This window comes from Onychostoma macrolepis, chromosome 10, assembly GCF_012432095.1.
Source record: "Onychostoma macrolepis isolate SWU-2019 chromosome 10, ASM1243209v1, whole genome shotgun sequence".
NCBI lineage: Eukaryota > Metazoa > Chordata > Actinopteri > Cypriniformes > Cyprinidae > Onychostoma > Onychostoma macrolepis.
Window position 1 is genome coordinate 21,284,838 of NC_081164.1, and position 21,897 is coordinate 21,306,734.

The 21,897-nt window shown below is 35.5% G+C and overlaps 1 protein-coding gene and 1 long non-coding RNA gene across 2 annotated transcripts; both read left to right on the plus strand.

Moving 5' to 3' along the window:
- The first annotated feature begins 305 nt into the window (after positions 1-305).
- Positions 306-5,131, plus strand: kctd9b (potassium channel tetramerization domain containing 9b). The gene is made up of 12 exons (XM_058790193.1): positions 306-525; positions 627-748; positions 845-888; positions 983-1,082; positions 2,373-2,428; positions 2,523-2,651; positions 2,915-2,982; positions 3,078-3,173; positions 3,253-3,402; positions 4,080-4,185; positions 4,257-4,390; positions 4,476-5,131. Exons 1-12 carry the CDS (start codon positions 478-480, stop codon positions 4,590-4,592), a joined length of 1,170 nt encoding a protein of 389 aa, XP_058646176.1. The 5' UTR covers positions 306-477; the 3' UTR covers positions 4,593-5,131.
- Positions 5,132-6,052: 921 nt separating this feature from the next.
- On the plus strand, positions 6,053-17,457 carry LOC131548700 (uncharacterized). Its single transcript, XR_009273229.1, has 3 exons — positions 6,053-6,298; positions 12,336-12,584; positions 14,284-17,457. It is a non-coding gene; the product is annotated as an uncharacterized LOC131548700 (long non-coding RNA).
- The last annotated feature ends 4,440 nt before the right edge of the window (positions 17,458-21,897 follow it).

Here is a 21,897-nt window from a genome sequence, read left to right on the forward strand (position 1 = left end):
AATACATCAAGTAATTGCAAACGTTTGTGATTCAGCCACCACGACCAGCGCTGAGAAAAGTAACAAGCACCACGTGACCTGGTCATCTGCGTGTTACTTCATAAGTGGTCTTGACTGACGATAATTTTGTATTAAATGGCGACACGAGAGAAATGTCAGTATACATTGAAATGTTAATTCACAATACACACACGCGCAAAAAAAAAAATATATATATATTATTTAGCCCCATCGTACCTGGCCAATCAGAAAAGGCGTTCGGTCCTTTAACCCCGCCCACCTTTGGACTCTGCGTTGTTGTTGTATTTCTGTGGAACTGCCCTGCAGCGCTCCATTTTCAAAGTCTCTGATTGGCCGCAGTAATGACGGAAGTAAATAGTCTTCTTCAATAGTCGGAAATGCTTTGATGAATTACAGTAACGTGGAGTTTAAAAACGATAGAAATAGACACTGAGGAGTCACATTACAAGCTCGGTCATGAGAAGAGTCACGCTGTTTGTAAATGGAACCTCATACAATGGCAAGGTGAGTGTGTTTTGTTGTCTATTGTCTGCCTAATATATAATTAAAGGTATGTTTGCTGAATAAATAACACGTTGTTGCTCCTCTCATGACTTTTACATCAGGTGGTGGCAGTTTATGGAACTCTAGCTGATCTACTGTCAGTTGCAAGCACAAAATTTGGAATAAAAGCTGCCAACATATACAATGGGAAAGGAGGTCTTATTGATGATATAGCCCTCATCAGGTAAATACAATAACTAGCTATCTTATGCATAAAACAGGTTTATTTACATGTGTATATTATCATAAACATAAAACACTTGGTGTTTCTCTGGCACAGAGATGATGATGTCTTGTATATATCGGAAGGAGATTCTTTTGTTGGTGAGTTTGACATTATAACTTGGATTTGGCGTGTGCTTCTCTTAGATCTGTCTTCAGTTGCCTTACTATGTCATAATTTAATAATGTCCTACAGATCCACCAAATAACCTAGAGAGTCCTCATGAGTTTCATTCCTGGGCACACACCGATTGGATCACCCTCAATGTGGGAGGCCGACGGTTCACAACCACACGGTAATATCAAAACAGATCAAACTAATCTCAACAACTGTAATTCATAATCTAAACTGTCACACCCATCATAATCAACCCACTTTTTATTTATTTATTTATTATTTTTCCCAATATTTTCATGACAAGTAAGCACAAACATTTAGTTCTCATTACTGTATTGTGAAATAAAATACATGATTTAAATTTGCTTATTTAATTATCAATTTTAATATAAATAATATATAAATTAATATAAATATTATTTTTATTTGGTAATATTTGTTGTCATGCCTTTAATTATGCTGATTTAAATAAAAATAATTGTATTACAAAGATATTTTACTTTATTACGATGTTGAGCATATTTAATGATAATCATAGATGAAAATAATGGGAATTAATAATAAATAAAAATATATATATATATATATATATATATATATATATATATATATATATATATATATATATAACGGAGGAAGAATCACACGACAAGTTTGGCTCGGTAAAGGCCCGAAGGTGCGTTTATTGTGCAAACTTGAGTGAATCCGTGTGTCCTGGGTGGGTCGAACTGTGCTCTGAAACCTGTGTCCTCTGTGGGTCTGTGGGTCTGTGGGTCTGTGGGTCTGTGGGTCTGTGGGTCTGTGGGTCTGTGGGTCTGTGGGTCTGTGGGTCTGTGGGTCCAGTGCTGTGCGGGTGAATCCTGGCTGGCCGGTCATACACTGCGCTCTGCAGACAAAATGAGAGGACCGTTACCAGGTTGTCTTCTGGAGACATGTCTCACTCGTGTGTGTGACTCGGCAGCCTATAAAGCTGGCGCTTAATTGGGCTCAGCTGTGACCGGCCAGCCCGTGCTGATGACGTGCAGGTGTTCCTCGTTCGTTTCCAGGGCGACGCTGACGAGAGCTATATATATATATCTGAATGCATTACAGTGGAGATGCCCAAACCAGATCACCATGCCATATCATAAGAGCAGGGGAAAAATGGGAAAAAACACATCATTGAAGCATATCTTCATTTCTAATTTATATTTTTGTTTTAACTTTTTATTATTTTTGCATTGAAATGTAAAAAACAATATGTGAAAATTTGTAAAAATATTAAAATAAAATGTTTTTAAAAATAAAAATGTGCTTGATTTTAATGAAAATTGTGTCAAAATCTTATTTTATTAATGCAAAATATTATTATTATTATTTTATTTTATTTTTTTAATGTATTTTAGTGTTTTTGTCACATTCATCCATTTAATCCACAGCTGTTCTGTGTGATAAATCTAACATTTTAACACTTTTCTGTGGTTGTTAGGAGCACTTTGGTCAAAGAACCGGAGAGCATGTTGGCTCACATGTTCAGAGACAAGGGTGAGGACTGAACCAGTGTCTAATGTTCAAATAATATAATTTGTGCATGTGCTTCTATTCATACTGCACTTTTTCTTCTGTCATTTCCCGACAGATGTTTGGGGAAACAAACAGGACGAGCAAGGGGCGTATCTCATTGATCGGAGTCCAGATTACTTTGAGCCCATATTAAATTACCTGAGACATGGACAGCTCATTATCAATGATGGCATCAATCTGCTGGGTAAGACAGTAGAGACATGTACCATTTTGTAGCATTTTATGTGCTTCCTAAGGGTTGTTACCGAAAACCACAATAATTTAGTTTTCCTTAAGCATTTTCCTCCCTCTTTCTGATATGTATATACTGCTTTCGGTACTGTACTGTTTTTTTTTGTTTGTTTTTTTTGTGTGTAACCAACATTCTAATATGTAAATGAGCTCTGTTATGATTGGCTAAGCACTTTGAATATGAAATGAGTACCTATGGAGAATTATTTTATGCAGGCGTGCTTGAAGAAGCTCGTTTCTTTGGAATCGAACGTCTCGCTGAGCAGCTTGAAGGTGTTATTAAGGTAAAAAAAAAGCTGAAAAGGTTACAATAAGGTGAAAACATGACTTATGCAATGTGTAAGTAAATAACAGTGATGGCTGTTTTGTCCTGCTTTAGAATTCCCAGCCTCCCGAAGATCACTCACCCATCTCCCGCAAGGAGTTTGTGCGTTTTCTGCTTGCCACTCCGACTAAATCAGAACTTAGATGTCAGGTAGGAAGTTACTGAATATTTGCACTGATTTATTTTTGATTTTATTGTGCATTATGTCAATGTAAACTGCTTCTCCTAGGGCTTGAATTTCAGTGGGGCGGATCTCTCTCGTCTTGATCTGCGTTACATCAACTTCAAGATGGCCAACCTCAGCCGCTGTAACCTCACACACGCCAACCTCTGTGGTACCAACCTGGAGAGAGCAGACCTCTCCAATGCCAATCTAGATGTAAGGACAGGTCCATATCATATTTTACCCCAAAATCACAAGAAAAAAATTCTTAAAGAAAATTAGACCTATTTTTTTGGACAATGAAGATTATTTTATTTTATTTACAGATAGCAAAGTCTCATTATTTTAATCTGAAATAAAAATTATATTATTTAAAATTAGATTTTTAAATAATATTTACACTACTGTTAAAAAGTTAGGAATTTATTTGTTTAAAAATATATAATTGAATATATTTTAAAATGTAATTTATTCCTAAAATGACAAAGCTTAATTTTATTATGCTAATTTGTTGCTCAAGAATAATTTATTTTTCTCTAAAAATTATTGACCCTAGACTTTTGAACAGTAGTATGTTGTCATGCCTTAAATTATGCTGATTTAAAAAAAATTGTATTACAAAAATATTCTAATATATATAAGTAAATCAAATCAAACTGATGATAATCTTCGCAGAGAATAATGACAACTATTAACAAAAAATAAATAAAGGAAGATGTCAGAAAGCTTTTATCCATGCAAAATATTATTTGTGTATTAATTTTTATTTATATTTTTTATGTTTTTTTTAACTCACCCACTCGCATCCTTTGGCTCCTTTTGTTGTAGCATTTATCCTGCATTTATATGTCTGTCTGTGAAACTGATTTGGTCTTTTTGCATGTGTTTCCCAGGGTGCCAATTTACAGGGCGTGAAAATGCTTTGCACCAATGCAGAAGGGGCGTCTCTCAAAGGCTGTAATTTTGAAGATCCCGCAGGACTCAAAGCAAATCTAGAGGGTAAAATGAGCACACTTGGCTTCTCTTGGATCTCATATTCCCAGTATGTAATGCCTGTTATTTCCTGACAGGAGCCAATCTAAAGGGGGTGGATATGGAGGGCAGTCAGATGACGGGTATAAACCTCCGCGTGGCCACGCTGAAGAACGCCAAACTCAAGAACTGTAACTTGCGGGGGGCCACTCTGGCAGGAACCGATCTGGAGGTGAGCGCACATCAGTTTTGCTTCAGCATCGTTCTGTAGTTTGTCATGTCTTCACTTGTTTTTTTTTTGTTTTTTTGTCGAACAGAACTGTGATCTGTCCGGCTGTGACCTTCAGGAGGCGAACCTGCGGGGCTCTAACGTGAAGGGGGCCATTTTTGAGGAGATGCTGACGCCGCTGCACATGTCACAGAGTGTCAGATAGCCTCCTTCAGTAAGACTGCAGCCTCTTCACAGAGCAGCTTTAATTAAAAACCTACCTGCAATCTTAATGACTGTCATGTGACCTTATGCCTGTTGATATTATCTTAGATTATATTATATTATCTATATTCATCTGCTGTCTACTGTTGCCTCTGATCATTTATTGTGATACATTGCATTATTATGGATGGTGTTTGCTACATTTCTCGATGCAAGATATATTTTTTTCTAACGTGATTTGTGATTTTCTGCATTACATTGTATATTTGTGCCAAGCTTCTACATGCGTCACTGCTGGTCTGTGAACTGAACGTCTGATATTTGTGTTTTTGCATCTGATTCTGATTTAGGAATCTGGCTGTTCTGCGAATGTGTAATTTTATACCTTTTCATACGTGCCGTTTTTACACTGTTTTGCTTGTTTCACTGTTACGTGGCTTTTCTGGACTGTGCTGCATGCAGAGAGGAAAACATCTGCTGAAACCTGCTAGTTTAATGTCACCAGCCCTGTAAAGATCCAATAAAGTCAAACACTGGAGACTGAAAGGACTTTTTGGCTTTTTCATTTTCTACAATTTACACAATTGCAATGCACCGTTTCAGAGCAGACCGTTTATTTATTTCAAGAGAAAAATCATCATTTTGATGTTAGTATTATAACTGATTTGATTAGATTAGCAGATGCTGGATAGTTTGTATAGATTGTTTGATTGATTTTTATGACAATTTAGCACAGATATTTCAGTCTGATTACTCTTCACTCTTAGTCTCATTACCCTGAAATCATTTCAGCCCATTGCCAAGGCGTCATTTCTCAATTTCTTTTAGTTTTAGTCTATATTAAGAAACAAGAATAATAAGAACTATATAGACATATTTAAAAAAAAAACCCCGAATACAATTACTAAAACTCTAACTAATATTAAAGTTAAAACTTATAATATAATTAAAAAACAAGTTCTAAATATTTTCTAATACTATATCAATAATACTAGATTTACACTGATTATTCTGATTACTTTTTTGATACTTAAATGATACTTAAAATATTTATATATGATGTTATTTGTTGTCACGACTTAAAAATCAGAATCAAATACAAATTATGAATAGTTAAAAACTAATGCTAATCATTATCGAGGATGATATGAATCATTAAAAGAGAAAAAAAGTTCAAATGCATAATGAGACTTTTTTTTTTAATGTGCTTAATTGTTGTGAAGATAAATATCACAAAATCTTTATTGTTAATCGTCTTGTTTGACGTATCATACACCATATGTAATTATTTCAATAAGTGATGATAACGTGTAATGACGAATTCGATATATAAGTTTACTTGCTTAGTGTATGTTATTTATTAGTCATAAAAACAAGTGAAATCATCATGGTGCTTTTACAAATACCGTGCAAAACATCAAGCCGCCAGCAGGGGCAGCAGTGTCTCTACAACAACACCCACAAAGCGTGTAGATGAGACGTGTTGCCATCTACACCCTCTGGGAACAGCCTGGGCTCATCCATGACGGTCAGTAGCTCATCACGGCAGATAAGTACTGTAGCAGACCGTGAAATCTGTTCGCCAGGATGCGCTGCCACAGTGATTGATTGGACCTGAGTGTGTGGAAAACCCATCGACAGGAACAGATGAGCAGATCTGCTGCTGCCTGAACTCCCTGTGGGAGTAAACATCTGCCCAGCAATTAGGTATAAATATTATTTACACATGTACAACACTCTGACAGATGCCATGTTATATTAAAATTTTACAATTTTCAGAATAATTAAAACAGTTCTGGATGGATGAGCCAAATCACTTCGAATTCCATGTCAATGCGCCGTGTTAAGGTTGAATGTCGACTAATGCACTAGATTACTTGGCGGAGGAATATTTTGTTATATAAATGCTTCTAATAGTGCCTAACAACACCATTTAAAGGAACAGTTTTTCCTCTTAAACTTTTTAACTATTTCCATATAATGACAGTGAATACGGACCGGATCTGTCAAGCTAAAAATTTACCATTAAGCTACTCCATATAACTCTGCACTATATTCCAAGACTTCTGTAGTCATACAACTACATTTAAGGCACTTTTATTCATGCTATTCTTAAAGCAGCAATTGGTTCGGTTTATTGGACATGTACCGTGGTAATTCCATGGTATTCTCTGAAGTACTCTCAGTAGTGTTTTTCAGGGATGGTGTTTTTATAGGCCAAAACCTGGAAATAAGTCCCAGTCAATAGGGTTTAAACCCTGCTAAAAACAAACAAACAATAGAAGCCCAATAGAAACCATCACAGAAATTCCAATGGTTAAAATTCCATTATAAACCATTAGCTTTTTCCAGTAAAACCATTACAAAATTCCTTTTTGTGGTGTGTTTTGGGCATTTTTCCAATAGGATTTAACATCCCACCAATAGAATCCATCACATACCAGTAGACACCATTATAGTTTCCATTAAAACCAATACAATTCCCATTATAACCATTAAAACCATTACATTTTCTATTGTGTTTTGGGCAGGGTTCTATTGTTTTTTTCAGCAGGGTTTTTTAATGGGTTTTTGGTTAAATAAGACCTGTGGTTAACATAAGCTCAAGATGTTTTCATATGTTATGCTACAACATAAAATACAGCAGTACTTATGTTTTTTACTTGTCTTGAAACATTTAGTTGCTAACAAATGGTTAAATGGGCCTACAGAGGTCATCAAGGATATTAAACGTCATCACACCGAACACGTGGTGACTTTGAAGTCATAAGACTGTGTTGTAGTTTGTTTATATCCTATGTTTAGCATTTTACATCAGGAGATTGTATTTAGGCTTCAGTATACATAAAAGTTGTGTTCGTTTGAGAGGATTATCATGAAGAATCTTAAACGTTTGTTGGTCACAAATCTTATTTTCTGCAGTAATCTGAAAGTCAAGGAAAAATCCTATTTGTTCTTTTGTCAAGAGAACCAGGGTGATGCTCACTTCTGGTTTGGCCTACAAAAATGCATTATCGCTGCAGCGCTGGGATATGAATATGGTAATAATTCAGCCAGCACTGCTGTTATTTCAGGTGCTTCACTTTTGGGAAACTTACAAGTGACATTTTGTTTGGACTAGATAAGTCGTTGATATTGTGCTTTGAGGTTTGGATTCGGATGTTTGCAAGTTATTTTAGCGCCATATTTCCAAGGAACTTCTGAGGAATATCCTGCATTTTGCCGTTAAATCATATTTACAGTGCTTTTACGTGCACTTCCAGTCACACTGCACTTGTGAATCTTGAAGACACTGCTTAAATATTTTCTTTGGCTTTTCGACTAAAGTTGCGACCTCAGAAATGGCGCCCGGTCAAGCGCTCCTGTTTTTAAAAGCGTCTGTTTTAGTATGGTTTCTGTTTTCAAAACTGAGTCAAGTGTGGTGCTAATCAGCAAGAGAAGGTGCCAATAAAAGGTCCGTACACCATACTAATCAAGCAATTAAACTGTTTATTGTTGTTACACAGCTGATATCAATAATAATGACAATAATCATAGGTAAATGCATAAAAGAATAATGATAATCAAATATAAACGCATCAAAGAAGAATAATCATAAACCAGTGCAAAATATAAGAATGATCATGAGTAAATGGATAACAGATAATAGTCATAAATGAATAATACACAAATTCGAGCATACACTAAAACTAAACCCCAAGCAAAGTGTTATAACCAATATACAGCCTCAGAGCTGTGCCATCATCTTCACTTACAAAAGACTGGGGAGCCCGTTTCAGTCACAGTAGAAGACCAACACTTGTCCGAGAATGCCGGGTGACGTGCACTTATCCCACGGCTGAGCTTCCACTGTTATTGAAAGAAACCCCTTTTTTTTAATACTTTAAAATTTAGGTGCGATTTAAGAACAACCCTCCAAGTGAGAGAGAAAGCAAGCTGGCCAGGCTCGCTCCCCCTCCCAATTGGGTGCACTTTTTTTTAATTACAGAAAAAGATGAGTTACTATTTAACAATCTCCGAGGTTTCGCAATATATGACATCAGAATTCTGCACCTTAAGAATGGCTACATCAAAATGATTACATCAAATCTGCTACATCAAATTAGTTTACAATCCAGTGGAAAAACACCAGTATTCAGAAGTCTATGGGATAGACTCTCTCTGTGCTTTCCCAAGAGACAGTGGTGTTAGTTTGTATCACTTTCAACCTTGAAAATCTTTCCCTCCTGTTCCATTCCCACACTGTTCATCCGTTGAGCGCACAAAACAAGCCATCCTTTACAGCGTCCCACATTCACCTCCTCTCTTCCATTCCCTCAGTGTCGTGTGTAAAGGTATGAGTGTGCGTTTGTCCTCCTCACATGGACGGTCCTCACGACCGGCTGCAGTAGCCGGCCCACACTCGCCCACACGCACATGTGGCCCTTCCTCCCGCCCACTTCCTCTACCCACAGGCCCGCCAGCGTCCGGCCCAAGGACGGTCTGACCTGAGAACTCCCCACTCCTTTTCCTGTGAGCCCCAGTGGGGATGACCGCAGAGTTATTAGACCTAATGGACATCTGGGTTCCATTAAAGACGGGCCTGTGTTGTATGTTGGCTGCAGAAAAGATCTACCACTGTTTCTGTTTTTAAGTCACCAGGGAGTATTTTAGCAAACCCCAGAATGATACAACAACACTTCATTTATCATCCAAGTACAGTCGGGTTTTCTGTGGTATCAAAGCATCAGAAAATGTGTGAAATGCCAGCGGGATAAAACGCAGGTTATTTCATACCTGTGGTTGTGATGTTTGGTTATGGTAATACAGCAGTAAAGGTTCCTATTTAGTAGCACAAGAAAACCTTACTTTCTACATCCACTGCCCTTCTGTGTAAAACTAACATGCATGTGTGAATCTCACCAAAACCACCAATGTCCAGGTCACAATTTACCCGACTTGCACTATATCATTCAAACTTTGGGGTTGGTTAGATTTTTTAAAAATACTTTTAAAAGACGTCTCATATGCTCACCAAGGCTGTATTTATTTGATCAAAAATACAGTAACCGCAGTTATATTGTGAAATCTTATTACAATTTAAAATAACTGATTTCTATTTGAATATATGTTAAAATATAATTTATTCCTGTGATGCAAAGCTGAATTTTCAGTATCATTATTCCATTCTTCACATGATCCTTCAGAAATTATTCTGATATGCTAATTTGCTGCTCAAGAAACATTTCTGAAAATTGCTTGAAAATAATGTAATACAGTGTTTTTAATTTAATGAATCAAAAAAAATAATTTTATAATAGAAGTTTTATAACATTTATGCAAATAAAGAAACTCCATGCATGCATAAGTACTTTAAAATATTTAGACTATTTAAATAATATTTTATATTAAATATTTATATACATATGATCAAACATATATAACACCTTTTATATAGCATCAGCTTTACAACATATCATAAAAGACATAAAATGTCAAAATATCATAAATTATATTTATTATAATTAACATACAATTATTTTATATTTTGATAAAATGTGTATTCATTATTTAATAATATTTATTATTATTTATTAATGCTTTTGCATTATGATAATGATCATTTGAGGAGCAAAATGTGCTTAGTTGTCATGAAAGTAATGTTGCAGTGCAAATTGTTTAATATTTCTAAAAATAGGTGCTTAATTTTCTTTATGCAAAAATTTAATTTTCAATTTTTTTGATTGACATGATGTGACCTTGTAGTATTCTCGGGTTTCATGAGATTCACCAGCACACAAGGGCCGATGTGCCAATGGGCAAAATTACACAATCCCTGGTGTAATAAAAGCACATCATAAACCCACCCATTGTTTCTCTTACTGTGGCCACAGTTGCATAATGTGCTAAATATACAACTTCTTTTTTCAAACTAATAGTTTAAAAAGACTGTACACATAAAAACAGGCCAGTTAGCCTCTGCTGGTGGATGTTAAAACTACATTATCTGGACCAAAAAGCATTTTCTCCATTGGCTGCCATTCAAAAGTAGCTCTAACAAAACAAATTGATGGCAAAACAAGATACTTTTCAGATATTTCCCCGCAGGTATTATGAATCGCACACATCTGAGCTGGAGATCAGCTGCTGCTACTAAATGAGCAGTGTGTGTGTTCATTTTTATGGGTGACACTGATCAATCTTGCTGAGGAAACCGCACACGTGTGTTTTTGGAGATGTAGAGGCGTGGTGGAGAGCCGGCAGGGCTTTTGTTGGCACCTGGAGCCCATCCAGACGTGTGGTCGTGGGGTACAGTGCGGAGAAAAGAAAGAAACACATCTGGAGCTCATGGCAGCCGGCGCCACATTGGGCCTCAGAGAGGAGATGAGAGGGCAGGGCTTCTGAAACATGCTTTTATTAAAGAAACATTCATAAATCATCTCTGATTAATTTAGACAATGCTCTGGTTTTAACTTGCCATTCTTTTACAGAGCTGCAGCTTGAATCGATGCCAGACTTTTACAGGAAACCTCATCACAGGCTCACAGGGGCTTTATGGCATAATCGGGAATTATGCTATTGACTGAATATGTCTGATGGCTGAAGTTGGTATATGGGCACTTTTGATTATTCCTATACAGCAATGGCTAAAAGTGCTGAAAAATATCAATAAACTGATATTTGCATTGAATTAAATTACTTTTTGATTAAGTCTCCTCTTATGATGCTTTTTCCTTTATGGAGCTTGAGAGCCACTGGTCACTGTATGCTTCCACTTTATGGAAACAAGCTAAATTAATATTATGATCACTTTTAATTCTATTTCCAAGGAAGAAAGAACTTCGTATGGTACATGTTGACAGAATTTTTATTTTTAGCTCAACTGTTGCTTGAATAATGTTGGCATCTGCTTTAATAAATTCAGAATTACTTATAAGCAAGCTGGGTTATAATGTTAAATAAAACTAAAACCATTAAAAAAAATATTTGAAATAAATGTTTACTGAAATGAAATAAAGTATTTTTAAAAAACCTAAACGTATTTTATTTCAACTAGTGGGCATATGTAATTTTTGTTTGGTTTACCTTGTACTAAAATATCTAAAACTAAATAAGTTTAACTGAAAAAACAAAACTTAAGGTGAAAATATAAAAAATACATAAATAACAAAAATTATAATAGTATTTAAATTATACTAAAATTAACATTTCAAAGCAGCAATAGAAATTCTGAAAGCAATGGGGTCATAGATTTCAGTTTCGCTCAAATCACGCTATAAACATTAGGATATGGATCATTAAAAATCGATTTTTCCTTCAAAAAAAGGTTTTAGAGCTGAATTAAAGTGAGAAATATCTTGATTTTTAGTTGTTTTGTGGTATTCTTTGGAGTCATCATGAGGCCCCCTTGGAGGTTTCAGCCCACTGGTTGTGAACCACTGATTTAAAGTGTTATTCTGGCTGTATTGCATGCATAATAAAAAAAAAAAAAAATGTTTCTAGCAGATGTTGTCAGGTGGTCTGCCTGCCCTAACCGACTTGACCAAGATGTTCTATCAATTTTAAAAACAGGTCCAGCTACTGAACGACCAGCTAGAAACCATGCAGCTCTCATCCGAAACTAGCAGTCAGATCTTGGACGAACTTCAGAAATCTGTCTCATGATTTGAGGAAATGAAGTCCACCACTTCGGATATCCTGAATTTGACACATGTCTGTATATGTGGCCGTGAATGTTGACGTAGCGTGGCATGTGTGTTTTCAGCTGTCCTCCACACCCCCGTCCGCAGAGCTGCTTCCTGTGTGGAGGGCGAGGGGGGCTGCCAGTGTTTATGCCCTGCCGAGGCTGCGGTGTATTTGTTTGCTCCAGGATCCCGCCGAGCATTCGCTCACTCCTCGAACAATAAACATTGGTGATTGCTGACGAAGGCCCTGGTCCCGGCTTCTCCGAACTCCGGTGATTTAGAGGTGCCCGGCGGTCTACCAATGTATCCCTGCCCATGGCACAGAGACTGTAAGTGTAAATACTCTCAGTTTGGACCTTGTATATACACACATTGTAACATCAAATTGTATGTGGACGGAGTTTGATTGTGTTGGGTGATCAGAGGCGCTGTTATGTGCTGTTTGCACAAGGATGAATAATATGGGGCGTCCCACAGTGGAGAAAACACCCACATAGGGGGTTTATTTGATCATTGAGCCACAGGATGTTCTGTCATATATAGTGTGTGTATATATTTATGTTATGTTGCTTTCAGACCGCAATAATAGAAGTTTTTTTTAAAAGATAAGAAAGAATGTCACAAATAAGATCTGTTTAATAGCTCAAATGTTTCTCATAGACTGTAATAAGATTAAATAGTGAGCACATTGAGACTTTGTCTCCTTAGATGATTATTTTGAGAGAAAAAAAGACTTGTTTCTCCTCTAAAGAAATCTCGAAGTCTCGAATTAAAGGGATATTTCACCCAAAAATGAAAATTGCCTCATTATTTACTCACCCTCAAGCCAGGTGTATATGACTTTCTTCTTTCAGATGAATACAATCGGAGTCCTATTAAAAAATGTCCTGGCTCTTCCCAGCTTTATAATGGCAGTGAATGGAGGTTGAGATTTTGAAGCCCAAAAAAGTGCGTCCATCCATCATAAAAAGTACTTCACACAGCACCGAGGGGTTAATAAAGGCCTTCTAAAATGAATCGATGCATTTTGTAAGAAAAACATCCAATTAAAACTTTATAAAGCGTAATCTCTAGCTTCTGCTAACTGTCGTACACGCATTCATGAGAAGTTCTCACCGGAGTTTACGCTACGCCTATGTCATCCATTGGACGCCACTCTTTCGTTTACCCACGCACGACAGTTAGCGGAAGCTAGAGATTACTGTTTATAAAGTTTTAAATATGGATATTATTTTACACAAACGCATCGCTTTACTTCAGAAGGCCTTTATCAACCCCCCAGAGCTGGTGGAGCACTTTTTTATGATGGATGGACACAGTTTTTTGGGCTTCAAAATCTCGACCACCGTTCACTGCCGTTATAAAGCTTGGAAGAGCTCTGATAGTATTCATCTGAAAGAAGAAAGTCATATACACCGAGGGTGGCTTGAGGGTGAGCAAATCATGGGGTAATTTTCATTTTTGTGTGAACTATCCTTTTAAGACAGATTTGCAAAAAAAGAAAAAAGAAAATTCTCAATTCAGAATCATACTCTTCCTAGATAAAATTATTCAATCTGCTATCCACATCCTTTTTTTTTATTCTAGGGTATTTTAGGAAAAACATCTGCAACAAAGGTGATACTTAAAGGTTTAGTCCACCCAAAAATGAAAAATCCATCATCGATTCCTGATCCTCATGTTGTTTCAAACCTGTATGACTTATTTTTCCCGCAGAACACAAGTTCCCATTGACTTCCATAGTATTTTTGTTACCAACATTCTTCAAAAAAAACTTGCTCAGGAGAAAGAAATGCATACAGGTTTGGAACGACATGAGGGTGAGTAAATGATTTTTGGGTGAACGATCCATTTAAATAACTTCATATAGTCTCCTGAGAAAGCTTCGAACAATAACATTTCCCTCTGTGTATTTTCAGAATGTGTCAATAATGCTTTCTTTCACTTTAACTAATCTAAACTGTCCCTTATTTAGCTCAAATCATGCTTTTTCAGGTTTTCTTGAACTAATCAACACTTCTCTGACAGATCTTCCAGCGGTTGAACTCTTGTGTGCAGTGCGCAGCAACCTTAGGATGTGACTGATGGCACTCGCCACAGAATGAGGCAAGGTTAAAAATACGGAAATGTGGACGGTTCCTCGGCAAGCAGCCCGTCTGCCAGCTGCTCTCTCAGCCCATCAGCGTCTCCAAACCTCAGCCCCAGACCCTGCCACGAACTCCAGCATCAACCCAAAGACACTCCCCGACCGGCCAGTGTTATTAACAACAACGTTTCCATCCAGCTCACCATCAAAAATGACTGAAAGCAGAAAAATACAGGGGTACATTACAGCAGCCTGTGATTAAGGGATCTAAAATACGATTATGCAGAATAAGCCATTAATATGTGCTTTATAAATACTAATAAACAGCCAATATATGATAGTACTATGCATGCTGATAAACAACTGGCTAATAGTGAGAACAGTTTCCTAAACTAAAGTGTTTTTCAATCAATCAATCAATATGTGTGCATTTGCTAGCAAGCAGGAATTGGAAGCACGGGGGTTTGTCTCATTTTCCAGTTACAATATCAGAAAGAAAAAAAGGTCTTGAAACAAGATAAATTTACTTGTGAAGCAACACCATTTAAAACATTAAGACTTTTCCTGTATTTATAAGATCTTTTCCACTTATTTAAAGTATAAACTAGTTAAAAACAAGTGGAACAATTCAGCAACAAAGCAACATTTAAAAAATATGTTTTGAACAGCAAGCTAATTAAAAACTTCTTGAAGTCAAGAAATCATTTGTTTTGCAGTGAACCTGATCGTGTTTATATTGAAGCGGTTATTTTTAGCTTCCTGTGAATCTCTCAGCATGACTAAATGCAAGGTCATAGAAAGAACTGGGCAACCGAACCCCTAGACAGCAAAAAGCCGCACTTTGGCCATAGTCAGAAAGTACCAAAACAGACCGGTTTTGGCCGAACTGTGACTCGCCTGTGCAGAATTCACAGCACGACCGCAGACCTAGGTATTCGCTAACCCTTTGTTCTTTAAGGTCCTCGTTTCATTTGTTGGTGCACCACAGAGGGTTGTGAATATGCAATGATGCTAAACCACGCAAGCATGTAATTTTCAGAAAATCTGCAACCCTTGTGAACTTTGCAAGTAATGACAGGCTCTCAGATACTGAAAATACTGGATGCATTTCCCATTTAATTGACAATCCTGACAGAAGTGGCAACCGTTTACCACATGACCTCACCATTACTGCATTTCCAGCTGTGTGGCCGTCCACAATGCGCATTGTGATCTCACTGATCACGATATGATGTGCACGTATGTTCATCTTCGTGCAGACTGGTTTACTGCAAATCATAGCGTCTTGCACCATTCTGTGCTTTCTGTCGGAATTGTGTTTGCCGGATTGCACCTTGTGGCGATCTGGGTGTGGCGATGCTTTGCCCGGCAAAACCGTATTTTGCTTTCCTCGGTATCCATCACTGCCACTGTGGCATAAAGTTGCGCTAACACTTCCTAAATGCTGAGAGGACTAAACCAGGCACGTTTAAATGGCTCGCTTCTCTTCAGAACTTCCAGATTCAGAGTAGAAAACAACTAAGAGACACCACAAACCTTGGAATTTGGATGTCATGTCGAAAGGAAAGTGGCAGTAGCTTCCAAAACCAGCTTCCTCTATAAAGAAACTAAGTTTAGGAGAACCTGACAGTCTAGCAGTGAGCGTGAAATGAAAAAATACAAATTCGTTCGCAAAAAAGAGCAGCATGAAGCTGTGAGTCTGCGAGTGCTAATCATTTACAGCTGATAAAGTCTTTGATCAGTTTCATGCAATGCCACCAGCATCTTTCTCTGGGCGCCACTGCTAACATGTGTTATGCACATTGTGCCTGATTAAACATTGTGGCATCTTTAATACTCCGATTCTGATTATGAATGTGAATCTGACTGCGTTTTGGCTGTGCTGCATGTCAACATGACAGACACGGTTGTGTTGTGATCAAAGCAGCAGCTGGTGCCAGAGCATCTGTTCACTTTCATTAGACATTAAAGGCAATTTATACAAAAGCAGCTCTATCAATAAGCAAAACACCTCATCAGTACAGAATATCATCCCTGTTAAAAATGAAAACGGGTCGTTTAAGGTCAAATGGGAAGCTATTTTGGCAGGGCAAGTGTGGTTTTTTTAAAAGTGTTTTTGTTTATGTAATATCTGTGTATGTACTCTGTATTTATTATGTGTATATAAATACACACATGCATGTATATATTTAAGAACAATATTTAATATATAAACTTAAAATATAAATTATATGAATATAAATGCATGTAAATATTTTCAAACTATATACTGTATATGTGTGTATTTATATATGCATAATAAATATACACAGTACACACACAGATATTACGTAAACAAACAACGTAAAAAACTTTTATTTTGGATGCAATTAATCGTTTGACAGCCCTAATATGTATGTATGTGTGTGTATATATGCATATATGTATATATGTGTGTGTGTGTGTGTATATATGTGTGAAGAGTTTATTTTCAAAAACAGATAACTCATGATTTCTGAGAAAAACATGTTTTTGCAAATGAACTCTTCATATATATATATGAACGTGTGTGTGTGTGTATATATATATATATATATATATATATACATACAGTATATATACATATATACAGTATATATATTGGAACCATTTACTAAGACTTTGGGGTAAGTATATTTTTTAATAGAAATTAGTATTTTTATTCAGCGAGGAGGAATTAAATTGATCAAAAGTGACAGTAAAGACATTTATAATGTTACAAAAAGAAATATAAAATGCTTTATTTTTTAAATTTTCTATTCATCAAAGAATCCTGATATTTCTTCATCACTGTACAAAAACATGAAACAACAACAAACTGTTTTCAACCCTGCTATCGATAAGAACCGTTATTAGAAATCGAGCACCATGAGAAATGACATGACAATTGAGTTCTTTTTTCGTTTCTTCTTCCAAGTAAAGAACTATTCCACAAATCAACACATCTTTGTCTTAATGACATCAGAAAATGAACAAGGACAAGTATACCTTTTGCTTTGTTTTTTTATGTTTTTTTTAAATCTCATTTATGCCAGCAGCTGTGATCTTAAAATGTCAACCTTGTTACAATGATTTTGTATAATAAACAAATAATAATTGAGACGTTTATATTTGTGGATGTCATCCTTCAGTTCTCTAATAGGCACCTTGTAGTTTCATAACACTGAAGCAAGGACAGTGTCGGTGGCAAAACAAGGACAGAAGCGATAGCAAAAACAAGAGCACGAAGACCATAAACCATGAAGACTGTGTATCATTATGAAAAATCTTAGGGTGGCAACCCACTCTCAGCCTGTCATTTTCACCGTAATGAATGCCTGTTATTATGGATGAGCAGAAGAAAATGACCATAGTTTCCAGCAGAAATTATGCCAATAAACAAACTGCCTAACCTTTTTGTATTCTAATTGTAATGTACTTGGGAAAATATATTATTAAAATACAATAGTATACAGTGTATCTTCTTCTAAAACTACAAAGTACGAGCAGTTTAGCATTTTTTTTTTTTTTTTAACATGTGATGTAAACTTTGATCCAAAAGCATGAGAGCTGCAAAAACCAGGATGGTTTGTGTGAAAGTAAAATGCAGTAGGGTTTGTGTAACAAAAGTTACAAAAGATCCAGTTTGACAGACCTTTAAGAATATAATCTGAATCTTTCTCCAGTTAAAACAGGACAGGGTTGAAATGTCACCCCATAAATTCTGCTGCAGGCTAAACCAAACGAACAAATGTTATTATCTAATCTAATGTGAATAGAATAATACTCATTTTGGGGTCAAGATGACTGTTTTTCTCCTCACTGAGCAAGTCAAAGGCGAGCTGGCGAGGTCATGTCAGGGGATGCCCAGTAAAACAGCCACATTTCAAACGTTTGGAGTGTTTCCTGAGAGCAGCGTGTTCCTGTCTGGCCGCGGTGTGTGAGTACAGACACAGACACAGGCCTGTTTTAGAGGGGAACAGCGGTCGAATTCAAATGCAGGAATCTAGTGAGAGGAATGTGTCTAAAATGCCAATAGCTAAATAAATGTTTACATATTGACTTTTTATTTTTTATTTACCCTATTTAATTTTAAAACACACATTCATGGCCTTGTTGCACTGTAAAAAGTGATAAGTTGACTTAACTTAAAAAAATTGAGGAAACCCGTTGCCTTAAAATTAAGTAAATAATAATTTAAAAAAAAAAGTTAAGTGAACTTGACAATTGACAATTTTTTTAGTTATCATTTACTTTAATTTTAAGGTAACGGGTTTCCTCAATTTTTTTTAAGTTAAGTCAACTTATCACTTTTTACAGTATGTGCACAATTCATTTGTGCATATTATACTGAATAAAAAAAGTGATTTTATAATATTTCATTATAATATAGTGGTTTGCACCATTTTCCTTTTCGGCTGATGTCACAAATAGTCTATATGGTTGCAGAATATTCGGTATATCATTTGAACCAGCGTTATTGTAGTATCATTGAAGTGATTTTATAGTTTTATTAATATTTTAAATTAGGTATTTTTTTATTATTATTTTCTGTTTTCATTTTAGTAATTTTACAATTTTTATTGTTTTATTTTTTAATAAATCTTTTATTCATTTTTTAATTTTCCGTTTTAGTTTAGTTATTTTAGTACATCAAGTTAAACTTTAAACAAATTACAAATGTTGCTTTGGCAGCTACTGAAATAAAATATGTTTTCAGGATTTAAAAAAATATATATTTTAAGTTTTAAGTTATATTTCAAGTAACATTTTCAAGGCATTTTAATTTTAGTTAATATTTAGTAATTTTGTTGTGTGTTTTTGTCATTTTTATTTCAGTTTTAGTTTTAATTATTTTACTACATCAAGTTAAAGTAAATGAAAATGAGAAATGCTGTTTTGGCAGCTAGCTGAAATAAGTTCATGTTTTTTAGATTGTATTTTATTTGAAGTAACAATTTTTTTTTTTTTTTTTCAGTTTCAAAAATTCTGTTATCATTTACTCATCCTCAAGTTGTTTCAAACCTGTATTTTCTGTTGAACACAACAATTTTTGAGGAATGTTGGTAACCAAACAGTTGACGGTAGCCATTGACCTATATAGTATGGAAAAAATACAATGTAAGTCAATAGCTGCCGTCAACATTTTTCAAAATTAAGAGTGAGTAAATGATGACAGAGTTTTTGTTTTTGGGTGAACTATCCCTTTACCTGTAATAAGTCTGATGTGACCTAGTATCCGTATTGTTTTTTCACTGCTATTCTTCACTATTTTCTGATGGGTCAGATAAAAGTTTTCGATACAAGATACAAATCCAGCCACTCCCTGATAAATGAGATGAAAATAAGCAAATGAGACCACTGGTGTGAGGAAATCAATACTTCTGACAAAATGGTAGCATCTGCCTCCAGCGTCATTTTGAGATGCATGACCTTCTCATTTAGTCCTGTGTACTGTTCATATTTCAGGACAAAAAGTTTAAAATATCACATTGGTTGCAATATTTTTTTAATAGTGATCGTTTGTTCCGTTTGTGACAGACATTCAAAGAATGGCATTTATCCACTGATTTATTCATGAATACTGTATATATCAGTTCTTTTAACAATCTGCTATTAGTCACCCTCCAAATGATTGAACGCCCCTCAACGACGGCATCCATTGGTGTGTTAGTGGGAGCCGAACAGCTGAAATGCCAGTTCTAGCTTTACTGATTCTACTGCATTGATTCTGCTGCCAGTTACAGTGATACTGTGGAAATGTCACTTCATTGTTTGTGATTTAACCAGTGTTAGACCCTTCCAGTTACAGCAGTAAACGTCCCTCCTCTTGAGTGCTTATAATGTAATGCAGGACTGAGTCCAAACTAAATGGAAGTGTTACTCCAGTTATTGATTGGAACAAATGCTAATTAGCTTCAACCATAGATGAAAAAGATCACCGTGCTGGATGAGCAGATTGCTCTATTTAAAATAGCTGTAATTAAAATCTAAATATTGTGTTTTTATTTTATATTATTTATTTATTTTTAAATACATTTATTTTTATTTTATTATTCATTCATCCATTTATTCATTCATTTTGAAGTACAAAAACCATACCCAAACTTTTGGGATTATTTTTGTAGACAGAATTATTATCTTTATATTCTCTTAATTTGGTTTTATTTATTTAATTCATTCTGAAGCACGAAAACCATACTCAAATTTATTGGAGTATTTTTTTTTTAACTCTGAATATACACAGATTTCACAGATATTTCTCTTAATTTCTCCCAAAACCCAAAATGAATAGGTTACAGTGACCAAGATTTATTTTATCCAAGCTAAATCATGCCGTATATTTATGTTTATGACGGGTTTTTATATATTTTTTATTTTTATTTTTATTTTTTTATTTGAATAATTAATTTTATTATTTATTTATTATTGTATTTAATTTTTATCTTATTTGATTATTTGTTTTTATTAATTTAACTATTTACTTATTTTGAAATACAAAAAAACATGACTTTTCTGACCATTTTTTATCTCCAAATATGCAGATGTCATGTATATTTCTACGGTGGCCGAGAGAGCTCAACTAGAAAAAACACCTGCAAATTAAGAAAACAACTTCATCAATTTGACAACACAAGCGCTGCAAATGCTCACAACACAACCAAATAAAGAAATGTGCTGCAAATAAAATTCTTTATTTGGTTGTGTTTTGAGGATTTGCAGTACTTTCTTTATTTGTTTGTGTTGTGAGCATTTGCACCACCTGCTGTCAAATCGATGAAGATGTTTTCTTGATTTGCTGGTGCTTTTTCTATTTGCATGTGTTTTCTGAAGTTGCAGCGCGTTGAGCTCTCTCGGTCACCGTATATTTCTCTTCTTCTTTTTTCACTATAGAAATGAATAAGTAACTATGGTAACCAATCAATGCCACTTCAATGTCAAAAAATTAATACATATTCATTTCAGACACATTCAACACATTGTAGTTGTAACCAGATACCTGTTTCTCTATTTCAGACTTAAAGGCACAGCACACACACACACACACACACACACTGCTGTGAAAAACCCTGTAAACGGATCTCCAGATGTTAATGCTGTGGGACCTAGACCCGCACTAGGTGGTTTTTCTATGATCCAAGTCATCCACTTACCACATCAGACGATCATAAATAAAGCAGGTGTGGTGTGTGGCTTGAGAGAGCTGGACGAGTTCAGCAGATGGAGATACATTCACTCTGAAAGGGAAGTGAGCAAATGGAGTTGAATGTTGATGTAAAGCACCTCATGGGGAGCCGTTTGAAAAATACAATGGTGTCACGGTAAAAAGGTAATTCATCAAATGCACTTAGTCATTTAGAACCTGAACTGCTTTTCTGTTTTACTTCTATTTGTCATCAGAGGTTTCATGTGGCCAAATCTTATATACACAAGACATACTATTTTTTTTTTAGTAAAAAAGTAAGCTAGGCTTTTAGATTTTCCAATGAAAATTGTAAATGATGCTTACCTGTGCAAACCTCAGCACCATGACGCTAAGATATTGTGGATGGTTTCTA